Raw genomic sequence first — 23,122 nt, forward strand, 5'->3', positions numbered from 1 at the left:
GTTCTAGACTCAGCTCATTGCCCTGTCTCTCCTACCCCACACCTACTGCTGCCTCAGCCCTTGCCTTAGCCCCAGTGGCCGTCCTAGATGGACTTCCGTGCAGCACAGCAGGTGTGCTGAGGTCCTGGTGAAGACAGGTGAAGACCTGCACTTGGGGTGGAGATGTTTTATTGGGCTCCTGTCCCAGCTGGTGACAGCAGTCTCCCTGGCACCCCTCCTGCGTTTTATCCCTCCCTGCTGTCTCTGGCGCTCTCAGGACAGGCCTGGTAGTGGCTTCAGAGTCTGCTGTGAGGAGATGGGTCACCGCAGGGAGGGAGCTGCATCCTGGGCACTGATCCTGGGGCACAGGTCTCTGAGGAGCTGCCTTAGCTGTTGAGCCAGGCTATGAACCGGCACCTCAAGACACCCAGGAATCCCTGGAGCCAGGAGCAAAAGGGCTCAGTCCTTTTCCCATCCCGTCCGCTCACCAGCTTCCAGGCTTCCTGCATTTTCCAGGGATCCACCTGGTGGGATGTTAACAGAAATTTCCCATAACAGCACCTGTCCAGGGGGTAGTGAGTGGCGCCAGCCAACTTGACACAGTGTGTCGGGGCAAGGCCCCCTCGCCTTGCACTGACTCCCACAAAGACATCCTCTAGAGGTAGAAGGGGTGCCCGGCTGGCCACCTTCAGAATGAGCCGCACAGCAGAGGCGGACAGTACGTACCCTGTGCCCGAGGCATAAGGTGGGAAAGGACCCCAGGTTTCAGGCCACAGTTCTTCTGACACGTGGTGCCGGTTCCCTGGGGTCCGAGTGGGGCGTACCCTCCAGTGCACTCGGCCTAGATACAGAAGTGGTACCGCCTGGCCTTTGCGCTCTTCATGGGCAGCTGTAGTCTCTTCCTGTGGCTCCTTGCCCTTCGGCCACCGCTCTGAAGGACCCCCTCTCTGGATCAGCTCTGACACCAGCTCATGGACGTTGACATACACGTCGTCGTCTGTCTTGAGGATGTAGCGGGCCGTAGGACAGTATTTATTCACCCAGTTCAGCCCGCTGAGGGTCTTGAGAGTGAGGTTGCGGTAGGAATCCTGGAAGGAGGCCTGTAAGATGTCCTTCTGCGCTGCCGACTCCGAGGTCAGGTCGGCGGCGAGGTGCTGTCCTGTAGGTTCTCCCAGGAGGAAGAGCGTCTGCACCCTGAACCCCCGGACCTCGCGGATGGCGCCCCAAGACCTTCGAATGGCGTTCCTCTGGTTCAGGTGCTCCGGGGCCGTACACACCAGGATGAGCAGGAAGGGAGGGGGTCCGGGGCCACCGCAGGCCTGGGGATTGGAAATCAAGAGGCGGGGCAAGGCGAGGGGCGGCCCGGGTGAGGCTGGGGCTGGCAGCAGGGACGCCAGGGACAGGCTCAGCAGCTCCTCCCCGAAGCCGGAGGGTCCAAAGAGGGTCCAGAGGATCACCAGCAGCAGGACCGCCAGGAGGAGGCGCCGGAAGAGGCTGACGGGCATGGTGAGCCGCGGAGACCTGTGGGCAGAACTGTTAGAGCGCCAGGAGGCGGGAAAGCGGCCCTAACCGTCCGCTGCAGCAGAAACACGAAGAACTGTGTGTGGCGGGCCTGGCGCATTGCGAGGTGCAGCCCCAAGCCCACCGCAGCGGCCCTGGGAACCACAATCTTCTCCTAGCCCACACGCCAAGCTCGGCTCCTCCATTGCGCCCCTCCCCCACTGCCTTCCCATCATGCCACTCAAGGCCGGAAGTCGACAAGCAGCGTGCACCGCGCTTGGCCCAGCCCTTCCCGTATTCGTTCCTGCGGTAAAGCGTGTGGGGAACCGGGCCACCTAGTTCCCGTATTTAGGACCTCCGGAGTTGCTAACGCCCTTTAACTCACCGGAGCAGCATCCGGCCACGATGTGCCCACTCGACACTACTCTAACTACACGTACTTTGTACTAACAGATCTAAAGCCTGCTCAAACTCTTCCTGGGGGTTGCCCAAGCCCGCGGCAACACCTCTGCCCACTTCTCAACAGCTCTGTACTCTTGCGTACTGACAGAGATCCAGCTAAACCTTGCTCAAGCTCCCCCTTGAGGTTATCAACACCGGTAGCAACACCTGTTCCCGCCCAGACATGATTGTACCAAAGGGTGGGGACTGGCAGTCTCCATGAAGACCAATGATTGTTCCTGCAACCTTATACCAAACAGCAAGGGATAGGACTGCACTGTTATCCAGTTAGGAATCAGAGCCGGGTTATAGGCCTCAGCTCAGACACAGGAGCCTGTGTGTGTAAGGGAGACAGATATTTTAATTCAACCCCACCGAAGTTGTCACAGCAGGGACCCCCTCCAGCCAACCATTGCAGAATCCCCCCCCTCCACCGCCACCCATAAGACACAGAGACCGAGGTCACAGGCATATAAACGATTTATTAACAGCAAAGGCCCAGGGACTCATTTCTTCTTGGATACACCCACAGTGCGGCCCCGGCGGCCAGTGGTCTTGGTGTGCTGGCCTCGGACACGAAGGCTGCAGGAGGAAAACAAACCACAGGTCACACACCAGCAAGGTCAGACAGCAGTACCCTCAGAGCAAGTATGTGATGCCCCCAACTTACCCCCAGAAGTGGCGCAGCCCCCTATGGGCTCGAATCTTCTTCAGTCGCTCCAGGTCCTCGCGCAGCTTGTTGTCCAGGCCATTGGCCAGAACCTGGATTCGGAGACAGGGAGGCCAGCTTTACCCTGGACTCCCCGCACCAGTTCCCAAAACCCCGAAGGGGCACCCTACACACCTGGCTGTACTTCCCGTCCTTCACATCCTTCTGTCTGTTCAAGAACCAGTCTGGGATCTTGTACTGCCGGGGATTCTGCATAATGGTGATCACACGCTCCACCTCGTCCTCTGTGAGCTCTCCAGCCCTCTTGGTGAGGTCAATGTCCGCTTTCCTCAACACCACATGAGCGTATCTCCGCCCTACACCCTGGGGAAAAGTTTAGGAATGAGGTTTGGCTCTTATTAACCTATTTACTCAGAAAGCACAGACTGCACACATACCTTTAATCTCTGAACTCAGGAGAACCAGGAAAGTAAGACTGTTACCAGGCCAGCCCGAGCTACCTGTCTAAATTCACCAATCCCGTAATGATAGAACCTACAGGGAATCCGTTCTGTCATTTCCCAGACCACTCTTCCAGATGTCATTCAGGCCACACTGGACCAGTAACTCAAATTTGACGCCATGGCGCCCAGTCTCCGGTTTCAGGCACTTAGATTTTGCCCAGTGAAGAATGAGAGGCCCCTTTTCTCAACAAGGGAACAAATTCAGGATCTTTTGTGCTGACCAAGGATTGGGATGAGGTATGCAGCCCAGGGAACACAAAAAGTGTCCAGACGACACCCCAGAATGATAGGAGGCCCAGAATGGCAGAGTCAAGACCCACAAACTGAAGGTGACAATGACGACCAGAACATTGGCTGCAGTGTGCCTACATAATCACATACATTCACCTGCATACACCCAAAGGGTTACCGCACGTCCCTCCTAAACATGACTGGATTAAGTAGATGACCACACACAGATGCCTGTTAGATCTGTAAGACAGGAAAGTAGAGTTCTCTGAACCCAAAGTGGGTTTGACTCTGCCCCCTAGACTTTAATGGGGAAAAAAAGTGTTGTTTTAGGGGCTGGAGAGCAGCTCAGCGTAAGATTTCTGGTTGCTTTTCCAGGCCCAGCACATGCGTGCTGACAGCCATGCAGAGCAAGTGCACACCCTCCGCAGTCTCCACACTGTGTTAGTTTCTGTGAGACCCTGGTTCTGCACTCAAGGCTGCAGGTACTGAAGGTCCATGTGTGATGCCAGCTTGGTGGCGCAGGCCAAGCCAAAGCTAGGGCGAGACTATTTCACAACGCGGGGCACCATGCCCAGGCTTTCTGAGTTTTGTAAACACTTAAGAACTGACCCTTGCTGTTTACAGCAGTATGGAAGGACAGGATTTCTGACTGTACTGTAGAAGACCCTACAAGCAAGAGCAGGCAGTACTTCCCAGGTCTGCCCAACCCCTTCCTACAAGCTTCCACAGATGGTCAAACACCAATTTACCACCTTAACAAAGAAGCAAAACACAAGCTTTAAAAAATTCATAAAGCCAGCTGGGCGGTGGTGTCACACACCTTTAATACCAGCACTCAGAAGGCAGAGGCAGGTCCGTGGATGAGTTCGAGGCCAGCTTCGTCTACAAGAGCCAGTTCCAGGGCAGCCAGGGCTGTTACACAGAAACCCTGTTTCAAAAAAACAAAACAAAAACAATTCCACTGGGCGGCGGTGGTTCAGGCCTTAACCCCAGCACTTGGGAAGTGAGGGCAGGTAGGTGGATCTCTGTGAGTTCAAGGCCAGCCTAATCTACAGAACAAGTTAAACCCTGTCACAGGAAAAAAAAATTCAGAAAACAAGTCACAGAAGACTCCCATCTCTCACTCTTTCTTGGTTAATTTAAGTACATCTTAACCACACCTCTGATCTGGAAGACCACCCCCCATAATCCCTTTCCTCAAATTCCAAATCCTTCTCCCCTATCTCCAACAAGCTTTACTTCTTAGGAACCCTCACTACACAGGATCTCCAGACACCATGCCTTTATCTCTTCTACGATCAGCAAGATGCTCAAGTTTGAAAAGGCACGAGCATCACCCCAGGCCTTTCAACAACCCCCAGACTTCCTCACACCCCTCAGGACCACCATCCTCTAACGGCTCACAAGAAGCCAACACATACAGGAAACTTGGGATGGTACAGACAGGCTAGCCCTTGCCCTCAAGGGGTACACACTGACTGATAAGATGCTTTTAGTTACAAAACCACAAACTCTGGTAAAAATTATTAATGTCCCTACCTAGAAGGCTCTCCGCTCCGCAAAGAGAATCATGCAAGCTTCCACCCACCCTGTGTGTTGACTATTTCAACTACAACAAAAGCTACCTTCCACTCCTGGCACTGTGTTGTAGGCCGCGCCCCCATAACACTCCAGATCCACGGATGTTAATTGACAGAAATCCGACCCAAGCGTTACCGCTACAGTGCGCCACAGAGAACACTCCAGGACGGCTCTCACAACGCGGGGCAGGACCACACTCACGCCCCATGTCTCCTCTCTTCTGCATCCCCTGCCCGCTAACATTGCTTTTACCTTAATGGCAGTGATGGCAAAGGCTATTTTCCGCCGCCCATCGATGTTGGTGTTGAGTACTCGCAGAATGTGCTGGAACTTCTCAGGGATCACGAGAGACTGAAAGGACACGGGGGACAATCAGACACTGGTGGCTACCAAGCCGAAAAGGCGGCTGAGGCGGCGGGTCCACCGGCGAGCACGGAGCCCTCTGCCAGCTCTTGCACAGCTCAGCGCTCACCGCAGACGCTCAGGCGCGGGAAGATGCAACCCCGGACACGACGGGGGACGCTGGCCGCGGCCAAACGCGCTCCGGACACGGGAGGAGGACCACCCGGCCAGGCTCCCGCAACTTTGGTGCGTGCAGGGCATGCCCCTTCCTCCCCGGAACTCCACGTCCTCGGTCGCCCCCTCCCGCGGTCGCGCGCCATCGTCCCGGGGGAAGATGCAGGCAGGCAGCCCGGGGCCCCCTCAGACCCCCGACGGGAAAACGCTCCCTGCCCCGGCTCAGATGTCGTCCGATGCCGGCGCGGAGTCCGCTCTTACCATGGCGGCGGCACAATCGGCGGCGTGTAGGCCTCCAGTGGAAGAGGGGGCGGAAGTGACGCATCGTCCTTATATACCGTCCCGGAGGAAGAGGCGGGGCTATCTAGCAGGCGCGCTTCCGGAAACGGCTTCTCTCCCCGCCCCTCCCTTAGCAAGGAGTCGAATTTTGAGAGTTTGGATTGGGGATCATAACTTCCGGTCCTGTCGTCTTTACCGTCGTAAGGGTCCTGTTCCGGGCGTGCGCACAGCGAAGGTTCCGGGGCAGGATTGTGTTTGTTTGAGGCGATCTCCTTCCTTCGCTTTCGCACTTGGCCGAAGTGATCTGAGTCTCACAGGGGAGACTGGAGTTAATCCCGTTAGTTCAAATATCACGGAACTTTTTTTTGCGCCAGACAAGACGTTCTGGGACTTGTGGTTTGCTTCTGGAAACGGACTCCGAGCCTGACAGCCGACGGAAGTGAGGCTGCGGGGGAATGGCCGCGGCGGCGACCATGGCGGCTGCTGCCCGCGAGCTGGTGTTGCGGGCCGGGGCCTCAGATATGGAGGAGGAGGAGGGCCCGCTGGTGAGAGCACGGGGCAGTGTGTCCTCGGGAGTGTCCTCAGGAAGGCGGAGGCTGAGCTCAGACAACGGTCTCCTCCTGCTCCCGGTGATGGTGACCGAGCCTTCGTAGGGACCAGAATGGCAGGAACTCAAGTCCCACGGACACAGTGTCAGCTTCCTATTCACGCTAGAGAAAAAATTCTTAGTAGAAAAGAGGAAGTAGTATAAAAGATTCAGAACGTGGACTCTGGCCGGGCGGTGGTGGCGCACGCCTTTAATCCCAGCACTTGGGAGGCAGAGGCAGGCGGATCTCTGTGAGTTCGAGACCAGCCTGGGCTACAAGAGCTAGTTCCAGGACAGGCTCCAAAACCACAGAGAAACCCTGTCTCGAAAAACAAACAAACAAAAAAAGAACGTGGGCTGTGGAGCCTGATTGCCTTGCTCCCACTTCCAGCCCCACCACTTGTAAGCTGTGTTTTCCGAGGCCTCGCTTCCCACACCTGTACAGGGGAGGCGTTATTCGGACCTACCTTATAGGTCGTCGTTAGAATTTAGCCGAATGAGTATGTGTGAGGGTGCACCCAACAAATAGGTAAACAGCATGTAAGCTCACAATTTTAGCATCTGGAACTCTTAGGGTGTGATGGTACAACACCCGAGGTAACAAGACAGCGGTCCTAAATTCAAAGTCTCCGGCTAATCCTAGTTTTTCTCATTTGAACACCTCCAGCAAATTGCCTGGGTTTTTTTGTTTGTTTGTTTGGTTGGTTTTTTTGACATGTTTTCTACTCGTTAGCCCTGAAAAGTAGATCTGAGTGCGTGAGAATCTTTGACCCACTAACTGTGACTCCCCTGAGAAAGTGCCCCCACCTCACTTTCAGGATTAGGAATTTCCCGCTGTATTTTGTTTCCCGCCTTCCGTATTCCACATTCACTAATCTGCCCCTCTTCAGGGCGGTGCTTCTGGACTCCAAGAGCCCCTGCAGCTTGGGGAGCTGGATATCACCTCTGATGAATTCATCCTGGATGAAGTGGATGGTGAGTGGTGGCGTGGGTGGGGGCAGCTTAGCCAGCCCCCTTTATCCTTTAGGAATATGTTATGCGACCGACAGAAGATGACCCCCCCATACTAACCCCTGCATGTTTTTTTAAAATGCAGTATAAAGTTTAATCGATGAATTGAGGCTTAACTTCCAATTTAGGTTCAGTAAGAGCAGAACACTTACGGCGATACACTGTGATAAAACCGCCGCGTCCCCATTTCGCTCTTCCGGACTCTTATTAGTGAAAACAAGGCTTGCGTGAGCATAGACAGTGCAGACAGCCAGTGAGTGATTGACAGGCTGGTACCACACACACCATAGATGCATCCAGCAAAGACAATGCAAGTCCAAGGCGGGTGAGGGGGCCTTCAACTTCTCAGAATGCCGCACCCTTAAAAGCTTCTAAATCATGCTTTGGAATTGCCATTTAATATTTTTGGTCCGGGATGGAGAGATGGCTCAGAGGTTAAGAGCACTGACTGCTCTTCCAGAGGTCCTGAGTTCAATTCCCAGCAACCACATGGTGGCTCACAACCATCTGTAATGAGATCTGGTGCCCTCTTCTGGCCTGCAAGCATACATGGAAAGAATGTTGTATACGTAATAAATAAATCTTAAAAAAAAAAAAAATATATATATATATATATATATATTTGGTCCGTGGTTGGCTAGACTGAGGAAATGAAGCAGCAGAGCCAAAGCTGCTGTCCTTATCAGTGGAGAAACCGGGCCGGAAGGAAAGGGGAGGCTGGTGTGCAAGTGCCCAGGGCGGGCAGAGGGAGGCGTGGCGCTGGACCCTGATGGAAAATGTCTGTTTCCAGTTCACATCCAAGCAAATCTGGAGGATGAGTTAGTGAAGGAAGCTCTCAAGACGGTGAGGCTCTCCACTATGCCTGTCTCCCCATCCTCCCTCCTCAGCCCCCTCCAGCCCGGCACTGAATCTGTTCTGGTGCCCTTTCACCGTGGCTTCTTCCTGACTTCTTGTCGTTCCCCAGGGTGTGGATCTGCGACACTATTCGAAGCAGGTGGAGCTGGAGCTGCAGCAGATCGAGCAAAAGTCCATCCGGGACTGTATCCCCCAGCAGAGGGAAAAGATGGGGCTACCTACATGGGGTCTGGGGCGGTGTGATGCAGGTAGCCCCGACAGGGATGGCATCTCTCTCTAAGGTTTCTGTCACTTTGGGGAGACTTTGGGGGGAGTACTGCTGATCTTCAGAGCTCTGTGTTCAGTGAGAAGCCCTTGACTTTTGGGGGTCAGATATCCAAGAGAGTGAAAACATCGCATCTCTGCACAATCAGATCACAGCCTGCGACGCTGTCCTGGAGGTTGGTGGCCCTCACCTGTGGTCCCTGACAACCTTGACCCCGTCATGCCCTCTGCTCCTGGTTTTTTTTGTTGTTTTGTTTTGTTTTGGCAGTACTTTTTGTTCCCTGGGCAAATGAATATGTGCCGTCCTCCTGGGCTGTTGGATCCTGGGGTGTTCACTCAGACATTTGGGTGACATGCTTGTCCCTGTCAACCCTGTGACATGCCCACAGTGTTTCCTGCCCTCCCCGTAGCGCATGGAGCAGATGCTGGGAGCTTTCCAGAGCGACCTCAGCTCCATCAGCTCCGAGATCCGGACCCTGCAAGAGCAGTCGGGAGCCATGAACATTCGACTCCGTAACCGACAGGCAGTGCGGGGGAAGCTTGGGGAGCTTGTGGATGGGCTAGTGGTGCCCTCTGCTCTGGTCGCGTGAGTCACGGTTGAAGGGCCATGATGTCCAGAGCAGGTGGTGGTCGGGCTGAGGTTGTCAGGTACCATCTAGAGACCAGGAGTGCTGGCTCATGCCTGTAATCTCACGTTTGGAGGTCCAGGCAGGAGGTTTGCTGCAAGTGATCACCCTTGGCTACAGAGTGGGTTCAGGCAGTAGGATGCTACAAGTCACCAGCCTGGGCTACAGAGTGGGATCTTGTTTTTAAAAAGTTGTAGAAATGAATGGCTGGGTTAATAACTTCAAACCCTGCTTTAGCCACCATAGGATAGCACGTGGGTTAGGTGTGATCCAAGGTCAGGTGTGTAGTGAGGAGCCTGTGGGGAGGCAGGCTCAGGAGTTGAGACCTTTGTACGTATAATGAAGGTATGAGACGGGAGGAAGGCAGAAATGACGCGAGCTGTGACGGTGTGGGTCGGTCGGTTTCAGCACTGTTGAGTGTCCTTTCTCTTGACCCCCGTCCTCCCTGCTCCTCAGAGCAATTCTGGAAGCTCCAGTGACAGAGCCCAGGTTCCTGGAGCAGCTGCAGGAGCTGGATGCCAAGGCAACTGCAGTCAGAGAGCAGGAGGCGAGAGGCACAGCTGCCTGCGCAGACGTCAGGGGTGTGCTAGACCGGCTGCGGGTCAAGGTAGGGTGTGGACACTAGAGCCACCTCCCAAGAACCCACACAGCTTCCCTCAGTGCGGTGCTCAGTGGCCCTCTGGTCTCCCCGAAAATCTAGAGAAGCTGGAGATGTGGCTCAGTTGGTAGCACGCTTGCTTAGTGTGCACGAAGCCCTGGGTCCCACCCCAGCTCTGCAGACATTGACCTGGTGGCACTTGCCTGCTGTCCTTGCACTCAGGAGATGAGACCCTGTCTCAAAAGCTAACAATGTAGAAACTAAAATTAGAACAATACAGAGAAGATTAGCGTGGCCTCCGTGTAAGAGAACACATGAAAATTTGTAAAGCATTCCATATTTAATAAAAAAAAAAAAAAAAAAGCCTGAAAAATAAGGCCAGGCACGGTGGTAAGTGATTTTAGCCCTAGCAGTCGGGAGGCAGAGGCAGGTGAGTTCCAGGCCAGCCTGGTCTACATAGACTTTGACTCAACAAACAAAACATAAACAAAAACACAACCAGAGTATCCTCTGCCTTCCCTTTACGCTCGTGTCTGTCACCTCCTTGCTTCCTTCCACACAGGAAAAGCCCACAGCTTCATGGCCTCTTTGTCCCCCACATCTAGGCAGTGACAAAGATCCGCGAGTTCATCCTCCAGAAGATTTATTCCTTCCGCAAGCCGATGACCAACTATCAGATCCCCCAGACAGCCCTGCTGAAGTACAGGTTGCCACCCCGGGACAGGCACAGGGCGGACCGTGAGCTTTTTCAGCAGCCCGTGAATGTCCAAGGTCTGACTCGCCCTGGCCCTTCCAGGTTCTTCTACCAGTTCCTGTTGGGCAACGAGCGAGCAACAGCCAAGGAGATCAGGGATGAGTACGTGGAGACGCTGAGCAAGATCTACCTGTCTTACTTCCGCTCCTACCTGGGGCGGCTCATGAAAGTGCAGGTGAGCCTGCAGGCAGAGGAGGCTTGGAGGGGGGCGGAGCTCCCCACCTGCTGGTACTGGGGCCATGGTAGAGCTCTCTGTCATTTTCTCTAGTACGAGGAGGTTGCTGAGAAAGACGATCTAATGGGTGTGGAAGACACAGCAAAGAAAGATATCCTGGATTGGGGGCCTCCTGTCATACTCCCACCATGTCAGGCTCACTGTGAGGCTGCCTGGCTCCAGCCCCCAGGATTCTGCTTCTTACCCTCTCTGTGGGGCGGGGCCTTTGAGGGTGTGAGAGTGGGAGCTTCCCCTCCCAGAGGCGCACATGATCCTAAAGTTCTTCACATTGACCCTGAGGGTCTGTAGACTCCCTGATGCCCATTAAGGTGTCAGGTGAAGCGAGGTTCTGGTTCTGGAAGGGGGTGTGCAGGTCATACTTAACTTCCCAGGAATCTCGGGTCAGTCTCAGTGATTTCCCTGACTCTGATGCTATTCACGATTCTTCTCGAAGCCGTCCCTCCGAAGCAGGAACACCATCTTCACCCTGGGCACCCGGGGTTCTGTCATCTCCCCCACTGAACTTGAGGCCCCCATCCTGGTGCCCCATACTGCTCAGCGTGGAGAGCAGAGGGTATGAAGAAACTGCCTTCCTTGACCGGGATCAATCCCCTAAGGTGGCAGAGTGGACTTTGGGGCCCTGGCCTGCTGTAATTGGGGGACACAAAGGGAGACTGGCCATGGTGGTGTCAGTCATGAGGCAGCAGCTGAAGTGGATGTGGGGCATCAGTAGCTGTGGGGAGGGCTTTCCTAGTGTCCTGTGCCCTCATCAGTGCCTGTTGAGGGCGCTCCTCCCTGCATGGAGGTCGGGGGGGGGGGGCAGGTGTGTGTGAGAATCTTTCCTGAGATATGCTGAGGCCCCATAGCTGTGGGGCCACTGTTGGACCCCACCCTTCTCTCTGTCCCAGTATCCGTTCGAAGCTCTCTTCCGCAGCCAGCACTACGCCCTCCTCGACAATTCTTGCCGTGAATATCTTTTCATCTGTGAATTTTTTGTTGTATCTGGCCCAGCTGCACATGACCTATTCCACGCTGTCATGGGCCGCACACTCGCCATGACCCTGGTGAGTCCCTGGATTCTGTGTTTTACCCTCCGTTCTCAGGGCTCCCCCACATCCAGTGGGGTCACAAGTGGCAGGATTGAAAGCAGGAGTGTCCCGTTCTAAAAAGTCTAAGCTTTTTTACTTATTTATTTTTTTATTGAAAAAATTTCCGCCTCCTCCCACTCCTCTTCTCCTCCCCCCACTCCATTCCCCCTCCCTCTCGAAAAAAGTCTAAGTTTTTATTTTACAACATAACCCCCTCGGAAGCCCTCAGAACTCGGACAACCTGCTACTTCCTCTGTATTTTTCCTCAGTAGAGAGGGACAACTTTAAATCCTCAGCCCTGGCTTCTGCTGTGAGGAGCTTTTGTAGTAGAGGCCAGTGAGTAAGTCAGGGGCCCTGGGGTGCCTGTGGACAGGAAAGGCGGTGTCTCCCTAGCCAGCCTTGTCCCCTAGAAATGTACCACCATTTGCTCATGGCCTCCTGAACAACAAACTGACATCCGATTGTCTTCCTATTGCTGTACCACAGAAACACCTGGAGTCCTACCTGGCCGACTGCTACGATGCCATTGCTGTTTTTCTCTGCATCCACATTGTTCTCCGATTCCGCAACATTGCAGCCAAGAGGGACGTTCCTGCTCTGGACAGGTCGCTGCGCTTGGGTCCTGGTTCCTAAGAAGTCAGGGCTTTATCATACACAGACAGCTCCATCCTGACCCTGGCTGTCCCTCACCTGATATCCTTCACCCTTATTCCCGTGTGTGTTTGGAGGAAGCATTGGTGTCACACACATGCACCCCTGCACCCCAGTCACCATTCCCCTGAAGGGTGCTGTGCTCCCACAGCCGGCCAGCCCCCTAGCCAGCTGACCTTTGGTTCTGATTAAGCCTGCAGGTACTGGGAGCAGGTGCTTGCCTTGCTGTGGCCTCGGTTTGAGCTGATCCTGGAGATGAATGTCCAGAGCGTCCGCAGCACCGACCCCCAGCGCCTCGGGGGGCTGGACACTCGGCCCCACTATGTGAGGGAGGGTGAGGGTAACAAGAGAGTCTTGTGGTCACACTTAGTGATTTGACCAATGCAGGACAAGGGACTGGGAGGCAGCTGGGAGGTTGTGTCTGCCAGGCAGGCTGATGGGAGTCTTCCCTCCTTGGCCCTAGATCACACGCCGCTATGCTGAGTTCTCCTCTGCACTGGTCAGCATCAACCAGACGATCCCCAATGAACGCACCCTGCAGCTGCTGGGACAGTTACAGGTGGGGCTGGCACACAGACTTCCCAGCACGGGGAGGGCCCTGAGGTCTGACTTTCTCACTTGCTGCTTCTGTTGGGCTGTTGCAGGTGGAGGTGGAGAATTTTGTACTCCGAGTGGCTGCGGAGTTCTCCTCCAGGAAGGAGCAGCTTGTGTTTCTGATCAACAACTACGACATGATGCTGGGTGTGCTGATGGTAAGGCTGCTCCTCCCTGGGGTCCCCACGGCTTGTCAGCTCCACAAGATCAGCACTGTGCAGCTCAGCGCTATGCCCTGGATCCTGGCTGTGTCTGCAGTGTGGGGTGTCGGGAGGTGCTGGCGTGAAGGGTGTCCCCAAGTTCCTCACTCCGCGTGTCTCCTTAGGAGCGGGCTGCTGATGACAGCAAAGAGGTGGAGAGTTTCCAGCAGCTGCTCAATGCTCGAACACAGGTGGGGCCTGGGTGTGGCAGGGAGACCTGGGTGCTGTTGGGCTGACCTCAGTGTGCAGTCATTATTGTAGCTCACTGCCTTGTTGCTAGTCTGTCATTTAATTTTACTAATATTAATAGCTTAAAAGCAAAATAAAACTCTGTGTGTGTGTGTGTGTGTGTGTGTGTGTATGCGTGTGTGCACATGCCAAAACAAACAGTTGTGCTTTATAGGGGATTATTAGTGTGTGTGTGTAGGAGAGAGAGATATAGTCACATGTCATGAACCACACGTATGTCAGAAGACAACTCCAGGACCTGGCTCCTTTCTGGCTTCTTCCACTTTGTGTTCTAGGGTCCAGTGGCAGCACTGCTCCCCCTGAGCCAGCTCATCAGCTCTTGGTTTTTCTTGGGGACTTCCTCTCCCCCTTGTGAGATCACCACCTGGAAGGTTCACAGAGGCAGTTGCTCTATGGAGTGTCATCTCCTAGTCGTCCCAGTCCAAGATGGGGTCCTTTGTTCCCGGACTCCTGACTCTGGTTCTGGCTTGCACATCTCTCTAGGAATTCATTGAGGAGTTGCTGTCTCCTCCCTTCGGGGGTCTGGTGGCGTTTGTGAAGGAGGCTGAGGCTTTGATTGAGCGTGGACAGGCTGAGCGCCTTCGAGGGGAAGAAGGTATGAGGCTGTTGTTATGGGACCGGGGAGGGGAGTTAAACAGGACAGTGAGAAGGGGCAGGGCACAGGGGGTGGCACAGCGGGGAAGACTTGAATGCAGGAGGATCAGGAAAGCTGGGCTTGTGGGTGAGCACGGCTGTGCCCTGGGCAGGCCTTGCCAGGTGGATGGTCCCCAGGCCTGGCTGCTCTGACACTCCCTTTCCCCGTGTCAGCCCGAGTTACTCAGCTGATCCGTGGCTTTGGTGGCTCCTGGAAGGCGTCGGTGGAGTCTCTGAGTCAGGATGTCATGCGGAGTTTCACCAACTTTAGAAATGGAACCAGCATCATCCAGGTGCCCTGCCACTCCCAGCCCTTTCCCGTGTCCCATGCTTGATGGTTTTCCTGCTCTTTCCTCTGGGAAGTCACTGACCAGCTGTGTCTGAGATTCCCGTGAAGCTCTGACCCCTGACTGTCGTCTCTGTGCAGGGGGCGCTGACCCAGCTGATCCAGCTCTACCATCGCTTCCACCGGGTGCTGGCACAGCCACAGCTCCGGGCGCTGCCAGCCAGGGCTGAGCTCATCAATATTCATCACCTCATGGTGGAGCTCAAGAAACACAAGCCCAACTTCTGACTCGGTCCCCGGGCTGACAGCCCCCATGGACTCTGCACTGCACACAGTGTCACCTGGGTCCCCTTTCCCCCTCCTGTTGTCTCTGAGGCTTCCACACTCCTCCCCAGCCTCCACTGAGGACTCTGCGGCAACATAGTGTGCCCAAGTCGCTTCTTCCTGGACGTTTACCATTTCCCCATCCCTGTCACCTCCGCCCCTCATGGGTCGCACCTGTGAAAGCTTCCACTGCTTCTGCGATTGCGGCTCAGCTCTTGAGACAGAGCTGTGGAGGCTGCCTCTGCTCTCCTGTAACTTGGTGGACCTGTGGTCTCCTCTTGAACACTAACCCATCACCTCCTGGCTGGGGCTCAGTCTCTCTGTCTGTTGTCTGTCTGTAGGCAATAATAAGTACTAATGTGCCAACAGCTTCCTCTCCTTTGTCCTGGGCCTTCGAGCTCTCCAGCATTTCCTTACTGTATCCTATCCGGGTCCCAGCCTGGTGGGCATCCAGGAAGAAGGGAGGATGGTGACCTATGGACTGTCACTGCTTCAACCCAGGGGTGGCTGGGTTGCTTAGGAGGGGACTGGGGGACTGCTTTGTAGCTCTCCAGGATGGTGGCACACGCCACAAGGCCTGGGAACATGGACAGCTGTGGGCACTGTCCTGAGGGCTAGCATGGGAAAAGCCAGTCTCAGTCCCTAACTGACGTCACAGCTTCTCTGGGATTGTCTGTCTCAGTCCCTAAGTGACGTCACAGCTTCTCTGAGGGTGGAGGGTCTGCAATCCCTACATCCAGACATTGGGGCAGGGGTGGACCTGGCTCTAAAACACACATCTTGTCATTTACATTTGATCCAGACCCTCCTGCTGCCCTGCTTCTGTGCCCAGTGAAGACCACAGCAGCGGTTCCTACCTTCCTAATGCTGCAACCTTTAATACAGTTCCTCACATTGTGGTTACCCCATAAAATTATTTTCATTGCCACTTTATAACTGTAATTTTGCTAGTTATGAAAAATGTTAATATCTGTGTTTTCTGATGGTTTTAAGCAACTCCTGTGAAGGGTGCTTTAACCCCCACAGGTTGACAACCACTGGTGGTGATTGAGGAAAGATCCTTGACAAGCCCTTTTGGGGCGTGCAGTCCTGGCTGTCCTGGAACTCATTCTGTAGACCAGGCTGGCCTTGAACTCAGCTGACCTGCATCTGCTGGGATTAAAGTTGTGCACCACCATCCAGCTTCTGACCAAGTCTTAAACAAAACCCATGTGGTTTTAGACCTGTAATCCCAGCTAATTGGGAGACTGGCATGGGATAGAAGGACTGCTTGGGTTACAGAATAAGTTCAAGGACAGCCTGGACCAGGTCTTAAAAGTAAAGTCATGAGCAGGGAAATGGCTCAGCGGTTAAGAGCCCTGGCTGCTCTTTGGTCCTGAGTTCAATTCCCCACGCCACATGATGTCCAGTCATCTATTATGGGATCTGGTGTCCTTTTGGTGTGTAGGTATATGTGCAGATAGAGCACCATATATATATAATAAAATTTAAAAAAATTAAAAAGCCAGGAATGTAGTTCAGTGGCAGCTTGTGAGGTGGACAACAGTCCCTGGGTTCCTTTTACCACGGGGGAAATTCCAGGTGAAAGAAGCTATGCAGAAAAATTAATTTGAGGTCATTTCCTCTTCCCCATTCACATTCAGGTCCTTGGCCAGTGGCCTCTTTGAGGTATCACCTAAGGATCTGGCTGTTGCTGCCCTAGGAGGGAAAGGAAGGTAGAGACTCTGAAAGCCGCTCTTGATTGAACCATATGTCTTGTGGGCGGAGTCAGTGCTGTCCTTAGGGAGCTTGCCCAGTTGACCTCATTTCCCCTTCCTGGTTTCCAGTTCCAGCTTTTCCAGTCTCGCTGTGGCTCCCAGGATCCTTGAGGCTCATCGTAGGTTGGGGGCCACAGGCTCACCCCAGACCTGGCCGCGGGAATCCTTCATGCTCCTTTCTGGCTTTCTGTGCTTAACCACCTGCTCCATCCCTCCCCCCAGGTGTCAGTCTTGGGGATCCCTGTGTTCTGGTCTCACCTTATAGCCCTGGCTGTCCTGGACTTGCTATGTGGATCAGGAACTCAGAGATCCTCCCGCCTCTGCCTCCTGAGGGCTGAGTTTAAAGGTGCTCCCAAAGAATCTGTTATCTTTGGATGGACACCTTGCTCAGCCTAGATATAGTGGGGAAGGCTTGGTCTTGTGTCAAAGCAGTGTGCTAGACTGTTGACTTCCCTTGGGAAGCCTTACTCTCTCTGAGGAGTGGATGGGGCCTGGGGTGGGGGAGAAGGGGAGGGGACAGGGGAGAGGAAACTGGGATTGGTATGTAAAATGAGAAAGGATTGGGTTTTGTTTTTGTTTTGTTTTTTTTGTTTTTCGAGACAGGGTTTCTCTGTGGTTTTGGAGCCTGTCCTGGAACTAGCTCTTGTAGATCAGGTTGGCTTCGAGCTCATAGAGATCCGCCTGCCTCTGCCTCCCAAGTGCTGGGATTAAAAGCGTGCACCACCACTGCCCGGCTGAAAGGATTGTTTTTTAAAAATAAATTAGTTAATTTAAAAAAAAAAAAAAAAAGGTGTTTCAAAAGAAACCGGGAACCCTTTCTTTGGGTTACATCTAAGCTAGTGGGGTTGAGGTGTGGTTCAGGTATGACGTGATCAACATTCAGGGTTGAATCCCTGGCAACATCAACAAGAAAGAGAAAGAAACACTGTGATGTGAGGGGCTTTAAAAGTTTCTGCACCCCATAAACCACTCCGCCCTACACAATAATCCGAATCAGACCAAATCAAACCAAACTAGAAACAGCCCAGGTTAATGGACACCAGTGATTCCGGATGGCGTTCCAGTCTCCCAGAGAGGAGACAGGGAAGGAAGACCAGAAAATTATGTGTTTCTTTGTGTGTTGGGGGGGGGGGAGTTTAAATTCCCTTTGAGAGTGGTCTTGAGTATCCGGGTAGGGGTCATCTTTTGAGGGGCTTTTTTGTGGGCAGAGTCTAGGCTGAGGCAACTCCCAGGTGAGGGGACTTGGGATGGAACTTCCACCCCAACATTCCAGACTCTGGATAAACGGATGCCAGGGGCTGGGGTGTGGCTTCCATCCAAACAGGGCTATGCAGGAGACAGCCGGTTCTTCAGTGTGGCCCGGTTCTTCAGTGAGGCCCCAACAGCCTTTGAGGTTCGTGAACCATGTGAGCAGTTGGGTGACTCTGAAGCCTGCAGTCTGATGGGACATTCAAAGTTGCTCTGTAGGTCCTGGGACCTCCGGAAGCCGTGATGCCGCTAGCCGCCGCCAGGGGGCAGCAGGACCCAAGAGTAGGAACTCGTCTGGGTCCTGGCTCACCAAACTACTGTGGGCTTTGAATGCTGGGTAAAGCAGGGAGTCATGACCTATGACCGCTTCATCCTGAAATAGCAAAGCATTTTTCCTTTAACCCCAAATCCTGTTTTGTGATTTGCAAGGCTTCGTGGTTCTGACAGGCCAGAAAAGGGTGCTGGATTCTCAGGACTGGAGTTATGGTTGGTTATAAGCCTCCCCATGGGTCTCCTATAAGGGAGCTCTTAACTGTGGATCCAGAAAGTCAGCTGGGTGGTGATTTCTCTGCCTCTCTGAGCTAGCAGGCTTTTATCCCAGCATCTGGCTTATGAGTCTTTATTGGTAAAATTGAACAATTGAAATTTTATTAAAAATGTTTGGCACTTCAACCTGTGGTGTGAGCACACAGACAGAGAAATCATGCCAGCTGCAGACAAACTGAGAAGCCATCAGGTTTGCTAAGACACCTGGGAAGTCCTCAAGGAGAGCTAAGTAATATTAAAAGGAAAAATCTTTTCCACACCAAGAGTGGGAAAAATCATAACACAGGGCATTAGGACCCTGCTACTTAGCTACTTAGGTGGCCTGAAAACAGAAGCAGAAAATGAAGAGAAATGACTGAACTGAGATTGACACACACTGATCATAATTAATATCAGTCTGGTCATTTATATTTCATCCTTAATAGCCATAGTAGATTTTTAGTGCTAAATATGAAAAGTTTTGATAACTGTGCAAAATATAAAAAGTGGATTAGATACAAGCCTTATAAAGACTTATAAATGAAAATAAGAAAAATACACAAACACAAACAGGAATTTAGACAAGAACCTACTGTGCCACCTCAGGATGAAACTGAAGAGGGGTGGCCCAACCTTGCCGGGCGGTGGTGGCGCACGCCTTTAATCCCAGCACTTGGGAGGCAGAGGCAGGCGGATCTCTGGGAGTTCGAGGCCAGCCTGGTCTACAAGAGCTAGTTCTGGGTCGGGCACCAAAGCTACAGAGAAACCCTGTCTCCAAAAACCAAAAAAAAAAAAAAAAAAGAAAAGAAAAGAAGGCCGGGCGGTGGTGGCGCACGCCTTTAATCCCAGCACTCGGGAGGCAGAGACAGGCGGATCTCTGTGAGTTCGAGACCAGCCTGGTCTACAAGAGCTAGTTCCAGGACAGGCTCCAAAACCACAGAGAAACCCTGTCTCAAAAAACCAAAAAAAAAAAAAAAAAAAAAAAAAAAAAGAAAAAAAAAGAAAATCAACCTTAGTTTATCCAGTTACTACAAATAAAAAGCTACCCTCAGGCAATAGACACCTCCAAGGCTTTGCAGATGTTAAATGGAATCCTATAGACATATTAGATTTGAAGGGTTTTAAGGAAGGGGTCATTTCATGTGTATGCCATCATCCTGTGTGAAGAAGATGCTACATTCATGGACAACTCAGAACACAGTTATTCCCCAAGACTGGAAAGATTTGGTGACAGCAGCATTGGAACCTGGTCCTCAGTTACAGTGGTGAACAGGGTGGACAGAGGAAGCCAGGACCTAGAACAATGAAATAGGGCAGAGGTGTTGATACATCCCAAGAGCAGTTTCTAGGTGAAGGCCAGTATGCTGGGTTACAAAGGCAGCATGGATTTGATGACCACACCTTGCTGCTGTGTCATTTAGCAAATGTTTGTGATGAGGGTGAAGAACCAGGAAAGAAGTCTGAGTCGTTTACCATACAAGGCCCCAAAGAAGACTTCACTGATATTCTGCAAAGATTGATTTCAGAAGTCAGACAAATATTAATTGAATCTTTGGCTTTTGAAAATGCTAATTCAGAATGCAAAAGGGTGATTGTGCCTTTAAAGTCAAGATCAGGACCAATAGATGAATGGATTAGAAATACAGCTGATACTGGACCTCAGGTTTATGATGATACTTTGATGGAAGAAGTGACTTCTAAAAATTTTAAGGAAGGGGGCTGGAGAGATGGCTCAGAGGTTAAGAGCATTGCCTGCTCTTCCAAAGGTTCTGAGTTCAATTCCCAGCAACCACATGGTGGCTCACAACCATCTGTAACGGGGTCTGGTGCCCTCTTCTGGCCTGCAGGCATACACACAAACAGAATATTGTATACATAATAAATAAATAAATATTTAAAAAAAAATTTTAAGGAAAATCAAAATGTCAGGTGTATTAATTGTGGTAAGTAAGGTCATCTGAAATGGGATTATAGGCAAGGCATTCCAATAAAAAATGTGTTTTTTCTAGAGAGAATCCAAACAGAAGGCCCCAGCCTTCTGGAGTATGCAGAAGGTGTTACAAAGCCAGCAATGGACTAATGAATGCAGATCAACATGGGACAAGCAAGGTAACCCTTTGCCATCGGGAAATGCCAAAGAGCACCTCTTGCAGGCTCCAGGGTTCAATTTGGTTCAATCATTCCCTGTCAGCATTGGAGAAAATCATCCACATAGCAATTAAAAGACTTAATGCGTGTTTGTTAAAAACAGCACTGCTCTGGATGTGAGCAAGGATAGAACAGCCTCCGTAGAAAAAACAAAAAAATTCAGGAGAGACAAGAAAGAAAGAATTTTGGGCAAACTGCTATAAATGATTAGACACGAAACCTAAAAATACAGATAAATGGCATTGAGATGGAAGGTTTACTAGACACAGGTGCAGATGTAATTTCACCAAAATCTTAGCATACAGCTTGGCTTCTTCAGGAGGTAAATATTCAGCTCCTAGAGATTGGAACTCTATCTCTGGTAAAACGAAGTTCAAGGTGAGTAGAATGTATAGGGCCAGAAAGACAAATAGGAAATTATTTTTTTACTTTTTGTTTTTGTTTCTTTTCAAGATAGGATTTCTTTATGTTGCCTTGACTATCCTAGAACTAGCTCTGTGTACCTGGCTGACCTCAAACTCATGAGATCTGTGTACCTGCCTCCCAAGTGCTGGGATTAAAGGTGTGCACCACCACTGCCCAGCTTAAATAGGAAAATTAAAGCAATTTGTGAGTAATATAGTCATGAATTTATGTGGCATGATTATTGCAGCAATGGAAAACACAGATTAACATTTCCCCAGTCTCAGAAACAAACCATAAAATAAAGCATGCTTCTGAGAAAAATATTAAAAGCTATTATGAAGAACAGTCAGAGCCCACTCAGGTTCTACACAAGCAGACACAGCAGCTGTTTGTCTCTCAAAGGCACTAACTCCCTACCTTTAAAGTAGTTAACTGACAGATGTGTGTGTAGAACAATGACCTTTGACATCAAAAGAATTAAAGGCCCCAGGACAGCTGGTACAGGAGAAGCTAAATGCTCAACAATTGAAGAATCGACCAGTCCTTGGAATTCTACTGTATTTGTCATTGAAAAGAGATCTGGAAAATGCAGGATGGTAACATTTAATAGCCATAAATAAGGTTATTCAGCCAATGGGCTCTTTGCAGCTTGTAATTCCCTAGCCTTCTTTATTACCTGCGTGATTGTCTATTATAGGGATTGACTTAAAAGACTGCCTTTACTATATCTTTACAAGAACAGGATAGAGAAAAATTTGCCTTTTGGTGCCTACTTATTATAATAATCTATTGAATGGTATCAGTAGAGAATTCTTCTACAAGGAATGTTAAACAGCCCTACCTTGTGTCAGTATTTTGTACAACAGCCATGAGAACTAAATCAGTTTCTTCAGTCTAAAAATTGTAATTATAAGCCGGGCGGTGGTGGCGCACGCCTTTAATCCCAGCACTCGGGAGGCAGAGGCAGGCGGATCTCTGTGAGTTCGAGACCAGTCTGGTCTACAAGAGCTAGTTCCAGGATAGACTCCAAAACCACAGAGAAACCCTGTCTTGAAAATCAAAAAAAAAAAAAAATTGTAATTATATACATGATATCTTACTTAGAAAAATGTTTGATGAAGTAAAGAGAATTTTGCCTTGCAAGGGATTAAAAACTGCTCCTGAAAAAGTACAAAGAAGAGATCCTATCAATTATCTAGGATATAAGATAGGCCTACAGAAAATTCAATCACAGAAAGTACAAATCAGGAGAGATCAATTAATTATGAACTCTTAATGACCTTCAGAAGTTGCTGGGAGATACTAACTGGCTATAGCCCATAACTTGATTAATTACTCAAGAGCTAAGTAATTTATTTCAAATCTTATGAAGTGATAAGGATTAAATAATCCAAGAAAATTATCACCTGAGGTTGAGAGAGAATGTGCTTTGGTGGAAAAAAAGATTACAGGATGCACATGTGGATCACTTGGATCCAGACCTTGATTGTATCCCAGTCATTCTACCTTCTACTCACTTTTATTTATTTTTTATTTTATTTTTTAAATATTTATTTATTTATTTATTATGTATACAATATTGTGTCTGTGTATATGCCTGCAGGCCAGAAGAGGGCCCCAGACCCCATTACAGATGGTTGTGAGCCACCATGTGGTTGCTGGGAATTGAACTCAGGACCTTTGGAAGAGCTCTTAACCACTGAGCCATCTCTCCAGCCCCTGGGACAGGGTTTTTCTGTATAATAGCCCTGACTGTCCTGGAACTAGCTTGTAGACCAGACTGGCCTTGAACTCACTGAGATCCACCTGCCTCTACCTCCCAGTGCTGATATTAAAGGCATGCACCATCACTGCCAGGCTATAAAAGAATTCTTAAGCAGAGAGAAGATGGTATTTTATTTTATTTTATTTTATTTTATTTTGGTTTTTCGAGACAGGGTTTCTCTGTAGCTTTGGAGCCTGTCCTGGAACGCCCTTTGTAGACCAGGCTGGCCTCGAACTCACAGAGATCCGCCTGCCTCTGCCTCCTGAGTGCTGGGATTAAAGGCGTGCGCCACCACCGCCCGGCAGAAGATGGTATTTTAGAATGGATATTTTCAGCACACAGAGTAAAGAAATAAAGACCAATGGTCAGGTGGTGGTGGTGCACACCTTTAATCCCAGCACTCAGGAGGCAGAGGCAGGTGGATCTCTGTGAGTTTGAGGCCAGTCTGCTCTACAAACACTAGTTTCAGGGGCAGGAGAGAAGGCTCAGAGGTTAAGAGCACTAAACTTGCCCTCCCAAAGGTCCTGAGTTCAATTTCCAGCACCCACATAGTGGCTCACAACTATCTGTAAAGGGATAAGATTCCTTCTTCTGGTTTATATGAAGTCAGAGCATCATACATAAGTAAGTAAATCTTTTTT

The 23,122-nt window shown here is 51.1% G+C and overlaps 3 protein-coding genes and 1 pseudogene across 5 annotated transcripts; 2 read left to right on the forward strand and 2 right to left on the reverse strand.

Moving 5' to 3' along the window:
• Positions 1-151: 151 nt before the first annotated feature.
• Positions 152-1,693, reverse strand: B3galt4 (beta-1,3-galactosyltransferase 4). The gene has a single exon (XM_057794421.1). The coding sequence runs from the start codon at positions 1,482-1,484 to the stop codon at positions 366-368; it is 1,119 nt and encodes a 372-aa protein (XP_057650404.1). The 5' UTR covers positions 1,485-1,693; the 3' UTR covers positions 152-365.
• A 673-nt stretch (positions 1,694-2,366) lies between these two features.
• Rps18 (ribosomal protein S18) lies at positions 2,367-5,739 on the reverse strand. The gene is made up of 5 exons (XM_057794422.1): positions 5,683-5,739; positions 5,158-5,256; positions 2,765-2,953; positions 2,591-2,682; positions 2,367-2,502 (listed from the first exon to the last, which is right to left on the reverse strand). Exons 1-5 carry the CDS (start codon positions 5,683-5,685, stop codon positions 2,427-2,429), a joined length of 459 nt encoding a protein of 152 aa, XP_057650405.1. The 5' UTR covers positions 5,686-5,739; the 3' UTR covers positions 2,367-2,426.
• A 195-nt stretch (positions 5,740-5,934) lies between these two features.
• On the forward strand, positions 5,935-16,875 carry Vps52 (VPS52 subunit of GARP complex). 3 transcript variants are annotated; one of them, XM_057794418.1, is made up of 20 exons: positions 5,935-6,245; positions 7,177-7,261; positions 8,088-8,140; positions 8,262-8,337; positions 8,525-8,592; positions 8,827-9,002; positions 9,499-9,649; positions 10,246-10,346; positions 10,437-10,569; positions 10,663-10,720; positions 11,049-11,182; positions 11,517-11,672; positions 12,183-12,301; positions 12,548-12,671; positions 12,811-12,906; positions 12,992-13,099; positions 13,267-13,332; positions 13,874-13,985; positions 14,198-14,316; positions 14,451-16,875. In XM_057794418.1, exons 1-20 carry the CDS (start codon positions 6,156-6,158, stop codon positions 14,595-14,597), a joined length of 2,172 nt encoding a protein of 723 aa, XP_057650401.1. In that variant the 5' UTR covers positions 5,935-6,155; the 3' UTR covers positions 14,598-16,875. The 3 variants fall into 3 exon arrangements, 2 of the variants coding, with proteins under 2 accessions (XP_057650401.1, XP_057650402.1); XR_009058755.1 differs by lacking the exon at positions 14,451-16,875 and having other exon boundaries at positions 13,666-13,985; positions 14,198-14,235; XM_057794419.1 differs by lacking the exons at positions 5,935-6,245; positions 7,177-7,261; positions 8,088-8,140 and having other exon boundaries at positions 8,271-8,337; positions 8,806-9,002.
• LOC130862479 (U6 spliceosomal RNA) lies at positions 9,889-9,984 on the forward strand (annotated as a pseudogene).
• Positions 16,876-23,122: the final 6,247 nt, after the last annotated feature.

The sequence above is a fragment of the Chionomys nivalis genome, chromosome 19 (assembly GCF_950005125.1).
Source record: "Chionomys nivalis chromosome 19, mChiNiv1.1, whole genome shotgun sequence".
NCBI classification, from domain to species: domain Eukaryota; kingdom Metazoa; phylum Chordata; class Mammalia; order Rodentia; family Cricetidae; genus Chionomys; species Chionomys nivalis.

Excerpts from the sequence above, each read along its gene's own strand:
- B3galt4 (XM_057794421.1), bottom strand. The coding sequence starts at position 1,484 with ATGCCCGTCAGCCTCTTCCGGCGCCTCCTCCTGGCGGTCCTGCTGCTG.
- Rps18 (XM_057794422.1), bottom strand. Across the intron at positions 2,954-5,157 it reads TTGCCATCACTGCCATTAAG|GGTGTAGGGCGGAGATACGC; the intron begins GTAAAAGCAATG and ends ACTTTTCCCCAG. Across the intron at positions 2,683-2,764 it reads AGGACGGGAAGTACAGCCAG|GTTCTGGCCAATGGCCTGGA; the intron begins GTGTGTAGGGTG and ends CTCCGAATCCAG.
- Vps52 (XM_057794418.1), top strand. The coding sequence starts at position 6,156 with ATGGCCGCGGCGGCGACCATGGCGGCTGCTGCCCGCGAGCTGGTGTTG. Across the intron at positions 10,347-10,436 it reads ACAGCCCTGCTGAAGTACAG|GTTCTTCTACCAGTTCCTGT; the intron begins GTTGCCACCCCG and ends TGGCCCTTCCAG. Across the intron at positions 12,907-12,991 it reads AGCTGCTGGGACAGTTACAG|GTGGAGGTGGAGAATTTTGT; the intron begins GTGGGGCTGGCA and ends GGGCTGTTGCAG.